We start from the raw sequence: 11,137 nt of genomic DNA, 5'->3' as shown, positions 1-11,137 counted from the left end.
AACCAACTATATCAATACAATATATAGTGAAAAAAAATTTATAAATCAGTGACCTTTTCAAAATTAAATAACGTGCTCTAAATAGGTGATATCCAATAAAGTGCTGAAGTGTCCTTAAAATACTTATATAAATATATAGTGATCAACAAAATCTTCTTTATCCAAATTTGGCATGCAGGTGCTCTTTCGTGCGGTGCCCACTAGGTGTCCTAAGCGCTCACCTCACTGCTCCTTAAAAAGAGCCTTAAGTTGTATGCCTCAGTATGCTGTTCCTTCCTCCTTATTGGCATATATGTACCATTATGAATCCTCGGTTATATCTCCCTTGTATAAACAGCTATATTCCAGGGGATATATGCGGTCCTTAATATCTCCAAAAAAATCAAATTGGGCCAAACATGGTGAAGTACGTCCCATAAATTTATTTAAAAAAAAGTAAGAGTAACACTCACATTGCTTTGCGTCTTGTTTCTAGCATAACAAACATTCCTTTGCCGATACGTCACTTCCGGTTTGGCTATCCTACGCGTTACGCTGCGTACCCACGCAGCTTCTTCCAGGGATCCTGGAAGAAGCTGCGTGGGTACGCAGCGTAACGCGTAGGATAGCCAAACCGGAAGTGACGTATCGGCAAAGGAATGTTTGTTATGCTAGAAACAAGACGCAAAGCAATGTGAGTGTTACTCTTACTTTTTTTTAAATAAATTTATGGGACGTACTTCACCATGTTTGGCCCAATTTGATTTTTTTGGAGATATTAAGGACCGCATATATCCCCTGGAATATAGCTGTTTATACAAGGGAGATATAACCGAGGATTCATAATGGTACATATATGCCAATAAGGAGGAAGGAACAGCATACTGAGGCATACAACTTAAGGCTCTTTTTAAGGAGCAGTGAGGTGAGCGCTTAGGACACCTAGTGGGCACCGCACGAAAGAGCACCTGCATGCCAAATTTGGATAAAGAAGATTTTGTTGATCACTATATATTTATATAAGTATTTTAAGGACACTTCAGCACTTTATTGGATATCACCTATTTAGAGCACATTATTTAATTTTGAAAAGGTCACTGATTTATAAATTTTTTTTCACTATATATTGTATTGATATAGTTGGTTCTACTAAGATGAATTTTAGTTTAGTCCATTTTATCACCTATTATATTAATTGAAGGATTTATATCGGATTGTATTTATTTTACACATTGAGACACATAATTTTTGAATATTATATTTAAGAAGCACGTTGGCACTTTTTCACATATGTATATAATTTTATTTATGTTGTATTAAGCACTTTAAAGCGCGTTACTCCCCCCAGCTATACACATATATAGGTGTGATAGGAGCGGAGACATATTGGTGTTAATTATTTAATTAGCGCAAGTATAGTGTTCTGCTCCTTTCACACCTATATATGTGCAGGTGTATATATACAGACATGTGTGTGTATATATACCCCTATACACAAGTTCAGATGTCATGCCTGACTCCAAACTTGTCCTCAAAAAATCCCTATAAACGCCTGCAGCCAAAAAGCAGGCTGACGGGTGAGAAGCCATATCCCTGCTCTGAAAGTGACCTAAGAGAAACAATCTTTTCTCTATAGCGGTTACCCTGATATGGAAGGGTTTGGTCACCCTGCCATAGCAGTCAGAGTCAGTTCACCCTACACTATATTACGGTCACCCTGGCACTTAACACTTTCCCTACAGAAACTAAATTTTTGCATCTAACTAAAGTAGAAAATAGCACCCTAACTACACTAGATATCCCTTTCCTCACACTAATAAATGCTAAATGACACTTTTGAAGCAAAATTATCAGAACTGCTTCCACTCTCTTCCATGTCCCTGTATTACAATGCTAGGAATTTGGCGAGGGCTATCTTATATACTGGGGGGCGTATTCACTAATGATTGGCCTCTGGACCCCCTAGTCACTCCAATCACATTCCTAGCATTCTCCTGCCCCCTCAATTGGCTTTTACTAATGGTTCTGGTCCAATCACGGGCTTTTAAAGCCCATTTCCTGTCCCATTGCATTTTGGCCGGTTCTGGTTGCCTAATTCCGAACTTTTTCAGCAAGAAGTTCGGAATTCGGCCGAACCTCGAACAGCCAATGTTCGGGTCAAACCGATGGTCGACCCGAACCTTCGATCATCCCTAGTCAGGAGTCAAGTGTTCTACAGTTCTGGATCTTCTAAGTTAACAAACAAGTTAAAGTCGAGGTTCCAGCACTAATTCAGCCAAGCAGTATTTGCAAGCGTCAGGAAGCGCTGGTCGACATTCAGCTGGCATCAAGACAGCACTAGTGAGCATTTTTGTACAAAGTCCCACTTAAGCCTAGAAGAGCAAGAAGAGTATCCCACTTCTCCCATCCCCAATATACAATAAACAAAACAAACCAAAGATGCCGGAATTGTCATTGTCTCAGTTCTCATACCTGGGTTCAAAACTTAAATGTGTGGGAAGTATTACCGGTACTGTTGGCAGACCCACATCAGGCCCAAGACCTGGAAACATTGCTACAGTAAAATCTGACTTGAGTCGCAATTGTATATGCTTTATATATATATATATATTTTATTTATTTACTATTTTTTTCCCACAAAAGTGGAGTTACCCTTTAAGCATCATTAAAATCACTGCACCTGTAAAATGTTTTTTTTTTTTTTTTGCATTGATACATATTACATGTATTGTTCATGTTTTGACTTATAGTACTTTTATTACAGATAGTATTCACTCTGTCATGCATGGCGCCGATCCTTTCTTTTGATCGGGACCAATGCAGCCTTCCTTCAGCTGCCCTGCCATGATTTGCCCTTATGCTTGTCCGCATCTGGGGCTGTGGTAGCGCTAAGTGTGACTGCATGGACGCCCAGGGCACCTGCGGGACTCACATCCTAGCAGTGCCCTCATTGTGCAGCCCTACATTCGGGACTCCCCCATACACCTTGACAGTGCTCGGGCTAACACCATTCTGATATCCCGACACTGGGCCGCTAGACACTAGCAAATCCATTTGCAGGCTGGCTTGCCTTGGACGGTGGCCTTTGGCCTTACTCGTCCATCAGTGAGGCTGTACCTCCCACCTTTGATGCGTCATCTCGTCAGACCGTCCCACTAGTCCTTGTGGGCCTCATAGTCGGTAGATCATTCCGGACCTCAAAACATGCGCAGTAGCACCGTCACGTCTACACTCAGCCGGTGACGTCGGCTGAGTGGAAGACATAAATAGCTGGCATCTCCAGCATACATTCTGCTGGAATGGTGCAGGTGACCTACATATCACAGCTTTAAACTAACAGGTGAGATATGCGATAGACTACGCTAATTGATTGCTGTGATGTTGCATACATCCACATAAGATTCCATTATATTTGTGTGAAATAACTGATTGGAGACACTTTGCTGTATCATGATCATTGGCTTTCTGCCTTATTTTATTAGATTTTTGGCACATATACTTCTGTATATAATGATATGAAGAGACATTTTATAGGCAGTTGAGTTCTGTCAATCATTTACCTTTTACAGCGGAGAGTTTTCAATCGGTCTCTTTACATAAAAGTATAGCAGCCTGTGCTCTATGTTTATTTCTTGTAAAACTGACATTGCTTTGTCAGACTGTATATGCTTCTACATGTTCCTAATTATATATATATATATATATATATATATATATAGGATCTCACAAAAGTAAGTACACTCCTAACATTTTTGTAAGTATTTTATTATATATTTTCATGTGACAACACTGAATAAACGGCACTTTGCTACAATGTAAAGCAGTGAGTGTACAGCTTGTATAACAGTGTACATTTGCTGTCCCCTAAAATACCTTAACACACAGCCATTAATGTCTAAACCGCTGGCAACAAAAGTGAGTACACCCCTAAGTGAAAATATCCAAGTTGGGCCCAATTAGCCATTTTCCTTCCCTGGTGTCATGTGACTCCTTAGTGTTACAAGGTCTCAGGAGTGAATGGGGAGTAGGTGTGTTAAATTTGGTGTTATCACTCTCTCATACTGGTCACTGGAAGTTCAGCATGGCTCCTCATGGCAAATAACTCTCTGAGGATCTGAAAAAAAGAATTGTTGTTTTACATACAGATGGCCTAGGCTATAGGAAGTTTGCCAAGACCCTGAAACTGAGCTGCAGCATGGGGGCCAAGACCATACAGCGGTTTAACAGGAAAGGTTCCACTCAGAACAGGCCTTGCCATGGTCGACCAAAGAAGTTGAGTGCACGTGGTCAGCGTCATATCCAAAGGTTGTCTTTGGGAAATAGACATATGAGTACTGCCAGCATTACTGCAGAGGTTAAAGGGGGGGTCAGCCTGTCAGTGCTCAGACCATACGCCGCACACTGCATCAAATTGATCTGCATGCCTGTCGTCTCAGAAGGAAGCCTTTTCTAAAGAGGATACATAAGAAAGCCCACAAACAGTTTGCTGAAGACAAGCAGACTAAGGACATGGATTACTGGAACCATGTTCTGTGGTCTGATGAGACCTTTTTTTGGAACAGATGGTGTCAAGCGTGTGTGACTGCAACCAAGTAAGAAGTACAAATACAAGTGTGTCTTGCCTACAGTCAAGCATGGTGGTGGGAGTGTCATTGTCTGGGCATGAGTGCTGCCGACACTGGGGGGGCTACAGTTCATTGAGGGAACAATGAATGCCAACATGTACTGTGACATACTGAAGCAGAGCATGATTCCCTTTCCTTTGGAGACTGGGCCGCAGGGCAGTATTCCAAAATAACGACCCCCAAACACACCTCCAAGATGACCACTGCCTTGCTAAAGAAGCTGAGGGTAAAGGTGATGGACTGGCCAAGCATGTCTTCAGACCTAAATCCTATTGAGGTTCCTCAAACGGAAGGTAAATGAGCGCAAGGTCTCTAACATCCACCAGCTCTGTAATGTCGTCATTGAGGAGTGGAACAGGACTCCAGTGGCAATCTGTGAAGCTCTGGTGAACTCCATGCCCAAGAGAGTTAAGGCAGTGCTGGAAAATAATGGTGGCCGCACAAAATATTGACACTTTGGGCCCAATTTGGACATTGTCACTTAGGGGTGTACTCACTTTTGTTGCCAGCGGTTTAGACTTTAATGGCTGTGTGTTGAGTTATTTTGAGGGGACAGAAAATGTTCACTTTTATACAAGCTGTACACTCACTACTTTACATTGTAGCAAACTAATTTATTCAGTGTTGTCACATGAAAAGATATAATAAAATATTTACAAAAATGTGAGGGGTGTACTCACTTTTGTGAGATACTGTATATTATACACCCATGTGTTTGTACACTGTATGTGCATTGTAACATGAACATAAATATACACATCACACAGCTGATAAGATAGCCATTTATTATACCATCACTTTCTCCTTTCCTTGTCTTAGTTTGTCTATCCCTGCTGTTGGCAGTGGCCACAAATGTAGGCGCCCTCACGCTAATCTTTTGCCAATTATACACATGTGAGTCACTTTACAGGCTAATTAGCCAAGTATTGGACAGATATTATGTATGCCCGCTATATATCTAGACTTATCTCTCATGTATTATCTATCCTAGCCTGGTTTATTTATGCTTCCTATGGCCACACGGTGCCCCCTTCCCCAATAGGTGTGGACGGTCCAGAAGGCTCACAGTAGTGGTTTCCTGGGTAAGCTTGGAAAGGTTTGGACAGAGTAAATATGAATAAATACAGATGCTAATATATACAACTGTAATAATATATATACAATATTGTCATACTAATCGATTTTGCTGTATACATGTTTTTGCTTTGTTATAGTCTGTTGACTAGTAGTGGTCTCCAAATCCCCTGAAAAAGCCAACATCGGCAAAACATGTCGGGATTAGTCAATACATTAAAACCACCTACTCAATATACAACTGCGACTATCTATCTGGAAAGTGTAAACAATTATTATTATTTTTTATATATATATATATATATATATATTGTGGGAGATTAGCTCACAGGGATCACCTTTCACAGGAACTTAAGGCCAGCACGCAGGTAGTTTCTTTAAAGTCTGGTGGATTGCCAGCTTTATTTCAGCAGAGGTTTGCAAAGATACAAAAAAACAACAAAACAATAAAATAAATCCTTGCCGTCCGGCACTAAACTAAACAATGGTTATCCTCACTATACAGTGTGGGGCTGGTCCCCATCACCCACAAAAACACATAGTAAAGCAAACCTGTTCTTTTGAAAGTCCACACACAGCTCCTCTCTCAGATTCCCCTCCTGAGTCTTAGGCAGGCCAGAGCATTTCTGTGCTCTTTTCATGTTAATTTAAAGTCCACCTGAGCATGGACTCAGGTAACTCACAATCTCTGGACCGGAACCTAGCCTGTCACAGAGGCTGGAAACACCCGGGCCGGATTCCGGTTCAGTCTCTCACCACAGAACGTATGCGAGGTGAAATATAGCGATTATCCACTATCTCACCTCGCATACCGTCACATATCCTCCCCCTCTGCTCAAGCGCCGGCGATTGAGCAATAGACCCAATCATACAGTGAATGCGGGAGAGGGCATCCGCATTGTTTTGGAGCTTGCCCGGCCTATGCTCTACTGTAAATTTGAACGGCTGTAGAGCCAGGAACCATCTTGTCACGCGGCCATTTTTCTCCCTGTTGTCACACATCCACTTTAGGGGAGCATGGTCAGTGACCAACTTAAACGACCTCCCCAACAAGTAATACTTCAGGGAGTCCAAAGCCCACTTAACAGCAAGACATTCCTTCTCAACAATAGCATAGTTTTTTTCATGCTTGTTTAGCTTTCGGCTCAGGTATACAACCGGGTGCTCCTCACCACCTCTGATCTGGGATAGTACAGCACCTAGGCCCACCTCGGAGGCGTCAGTCTGTACCACAAACTCCTTTGTGAAGTCCGGAGTCACCAGCACCGGCAGTCCACAAAGGGCCTGCTTTAACCTCTGAAACGCCTCCTCCGCTTCAGGATTCCATTTGACCATGACCGACCCTCTACCCTTCGTTAGGTCAGTCAGAGGGGCGGCAATGGTGGCAAAGTTAGGTATAAACCGCCGGTAATACCCCGTAATGCCTAGGAAGGCCCGAACTTGTTTTTTGTTTACCGGTTGGGGCCACTTTTGAATTGCCTCAATCTTATTGGTCTGAGGCTTGACCAGTCCCCGACCAATAACATACCCAAGGTATTTGGCCTCCTCCAGGCCTATGGCACACTTTTTTGGGTTGGCCGTGAGACCTGCTTCCCTAAGGGAATCTACCACTGCTTGTACTCGGGGCAGATGCGAGTCCCAATTTAGGCTATGGATGACCACATCGTCCAAATAAGCAGCTGCGTATGAGCGATGTGGTCTCAAAGTTTTGTCCATCATTCTCTGGAAGGATGCAGGGGCCCCATGCAGACCAAAAGGCATCCGCTTGTATTGAAACGAGCCCTCAGGAGTGGAAAAGGCAGTCTTCTCTTTGGCTGATTCAGTTAGGGGTATTTGCCAATAGCCTTTCGTTAGATCTAGGGTTGTTATGTAGCGGGCCTGTCCCAACCTGTCCACGAGTTCGTCGACCCGAGGCATCGGGTATGCATCGAACTTGGATACACTGTTGAGTTTCCTAAAATCGTTACAAAACCTGATAGTGCCATCAGGTTTTGGGACCAATACTATGGGACTCGACCACTCACTGTGGGACTCTTCTATTACATCCAACTCTAACATATTTTTTATTTCCTTTGCGACTGCCTCTCGCCTGGCCTCTGGGATTCTATATGGCTTTAAATTTACACGAACCCCTGGTTCTGTCACTATATCATGCTGGATCACATTGGTCAGGCCAGGTAAGGGGGAGAAAAAGTCTCTATTTTTGTACACAAACCCCCTAACATCATTTTGTTGTGCCACCGACAGGGAATCTGTTATGGGGACGTCAGGTGTCACCGGCACCCGGTCTGCTGGGGCCGGAGATGCAGCCAATAAAGTCTCTCTGTCCTTCCAGGGCTTTAAGAGATTCACATGATAAATTTGTTGTGGTTTCCTTTTCCCTGGTTGGTAGACTTTATAGTTGACCTCACCTATCCTCTCGATAATTTCAAAGGGACCCTGCCACTTGGCTAGAAACTTACTTTCAACCGTGGGAACCAGTACCAACACTCTGTCCCCGGGGCTGAAAGTACGGACTCTGGCACCCCGATCATAGACCCTCCTCTGGGCCTCCTGCGCTCGCTTCATATGTTCTCGTACCAGTGGCAGGACAGCAGCGATTCTATCTTGCATCTGGGAGATATGCTCTATGACGCTTCTATATGGGGTGGCCTCACCTTCCCATGTTTCTTTGGCAACATCCAGCAGCCCCCTGGGATGTCTACCATACAAGAGCTCAAAGGGAGAATAGCCTGTGGATGCTTGCGGAACCTCTCGTATGGAAAACATAAGATATGGGAGCAAAAAATCCCAATTTCTCCCATCTTTGTCAACCACCTTTTTTAGCATACTTTTCAAGGTTTTATTAAATCTTTCGACCAAACCATCCGTTTGGGGGTGGTAGACAGAGGTACGGAGATGGGAGATTTTATATAATCTACACAGTTCCTTGGTAACCCTGGACATAAATGGGGTGCCCTGATCGGTTAAGATCTCTTTTGGGATTCCCACTCGACTAAACACCTGGACTAACTCCTTGGCGATAGCCTTAGCGGAAGTATTACGCAAGGGTATGGCCTCAGGATAGCGTGTCGCATAGTCTAGGATTACCAGAATATGCTGGTGACCCCGGGCAGACTTCACTACCGGCCCCACCAGGTCCATGCCGATCCTCTCAAAAGGAACCTCGATGATTGGTAGAGGGACCAGGGGACTGCGAAAATGGGGCGATGGTGCCGACATTTGGCATTCAGGGCATGATTCACAGTACCCCCTGACATCTGCATGTAACCCGGGCCAGAAAAATCTTTGGGTGATTCTCTCCCTGGTCTTTTCGATACCAAGATGTCCCCCCATTACATGACCATGGGCAAGGTCTAGGACCAACCTGCGGAAGGGTTTGGGAACCAGCAGCTGTTCAACCTCATCCTCTCCCCGTTTTATCACCTGATACAGTAAATTGTTTTTAATGGCCATGTAGGGAAAAGACACCGCCCAGTGAGGATCTACTGGTTCCCCATCCACCATCTTAGCGTTTTCTCTGGCTCTAAGGAGGGTGACATCTCGTAATTGCTCGGTACAGAAATCCTCTCTCCTGACTTCTAAGTCGGGTACCACATTCTGGCTACTCTCATTGTCAGGTCCAGAAATGTCCTCCTGTTCATTACCCTCTGGCTGGGAGCTAGCTTCCAGGTCCTCCGGCTCCCCAGCCATGACAGGGAAAGGAAGAGGATCTCCAGCTCCCTCGATTCCCCCAACAGGGTTTCCTTCCCTTTGGCAAAAAGGGTCTGGTGAGAGTTCCTGTGCTTCCGGAGCAGGGGGAGCTCTCTCCACCAGCCTCCCCTTGTTCTCCCACAACCTCCAAAAATGGGGGAAATCCCTCCCCACTAAAGCTTCATGAAGTAGCGAAGGCACCACCCCCACTGAATGGGTCACACTGCCCCAAGGGGTATCAACCTCAACCACTGCTGTCTGGTAGTCCCGAGTGTCCCCATGGATGCAAATGACCCCAATGGTGCTGGGGTGTAATTTTGTGGGATTTACACAATCAGTTCTGACTAGGGTCACTACACTTCCAGAGTCTAGCAGGGCTGTGAGCGGCTTTCCATCCACTGCAATAACACACATTTGCTTTTCAATGCGACTCTGACATGAAGCAGTATATGCGACCTGTGCAAACAAAGATATGCGTCTTTTCCTATAAGCAAAATCGCATTGCATAGGTTCATCATTTATAGGACAGTTTGCAGCAATATGCCCAAATGCATGGCAGCGGAAACACTGTATGTGCTCTATCCCCAGTCCTCTTAGTGGTCCCAAAGACCTTCCTGGCTTCTTTGGCCAGTCTCCAGGCCTAGGACCAACAGTCTCATTAGCGGTAACATCAGTCTTATCTAGTTTCCCCATGCACTTTAACCCTGGAACAGTCTTACCAGAACCGCTGGGCGATCTTGCACCCCTAGACACACTGAAACGGGGCGTAGACGGGTTCACCAAGTCCTCCGTAGCACTGTACCTCTCCACTAGGTCCACCAATTCTGTTGCAGTTTTGGGGTCCCCCTGTCCGACCCACTTCCTCAGAGCAGCAGGGAGCGCGCGCAGGTACTGGTCCATTACCACACGCTCCACGATCTGGGGGCCCGTCAAGGTCTCTGGTTGCAACCACTTTTTGGTGAGGTGGACCAGGTCAAACATTTGAGAACGGGGTGGCTTGCTGCTGGAATAGGTCCACTGATGCACGCGCTGGGCCCGGACTGCCATGGTGACACCCAAGCGCGCGAGTATCTCCACTTTCAGAGTCTCATAGTCCTGGGCCTTATCTGGGTCCAGGTCAAAATACGCTTTTTGCGATTCTCCTGTCAGAAATGGGGCTAACAGACCCGCCCACTGTTCGTTTGGCCAACCTTCACGGACAGCAACTCTCTCAAAAGTCGTCAGGTATGCTTCCACATCATCGGCCGGTGTCATCTTTTGCAGGTGGTACGAGGCACGTACCAATTTTGGTTCAGCTGGCACAGGAGATGCAACTTCTTTCTTTAACTCTAGCAGAGCCTCTGCAAACTGCCGGTTCATCTCCTGCTGGGCTGCCTGTTGTGCTCCCAGTTGTGCTGCAGTAGCCTCCTGTTGTGCTCTAGCGGCCTCTGCGATTTGGCGGTTTGTTTCTCGCTGAGCTGCATTGGCCTGTAGCAGGGCCTTTAGCATTTCCTCCATCTTTAGAAAGTGCCCGCTGAGTCCACCACGTGTGGGAGATTAGCTCACAGGGATCACCTTTCACAGGAACTTAAGGCCAGCACGCAGGTAGTTTCTTTAAAGTCTGGTGGATTGCCAGCTTTATTTCAGCAGAGGTTTGCAAAGATACAAAAAAACAACAAAACAATAAAATAAATCCTTGCCGTCCGGCACTAAACTAAACAATGGTTATCCTCACTATACAGTGTGGGGCTGGTCCCCATCACCCACAAAAACACATAGTAAAGCAA

The 11,137-nt window shown here is 45.1% G+C and overlaps 1 protein-coding gene across 1 annotated transcript in view; it reads right to left on the bottom strand.

Moving 5' to 3' along the window:
* LOC309550348 (zinc finger protein with KRAB and SCAN domains 4-like) overlaps positions 1 to 10,730 on the bottom strand; it is a gene marked incomplete at both ends in the record, with an annotated part of 77,832 nt that extends 67,102 nt beyond the window's left edge. The window contains one exon of the mRNA XM_082250745.1: positions 10,091 to 10,730. Within this exon, the coding sequence (XP_082106871.1) occupies positions 10,091 to 10,730 (640 nt within the window). The remainder of the gene's footprint in view (positions 1 to 10,090) is intronic.
* Positions 10,731 to 11,137: the final 407 nt, after the last annotated feature.

The sequence above is a fragment of the Pelophylax lessonae genome (assembly GCF_965119305.1).
Source record: "Pelophylax lessonae genome assembly, chromosome: 3".
Lineage (NCBI taxonomy): Eukaryota > Metazoa > Chordata > Amphibia > Anura > Ranidae > Pelophylax > Pelophylax lessonae.
Note: the sequence above shows the minus strand (reverse complement) of the source record. Positions and strands in the feature narration are given on the sequence as shown.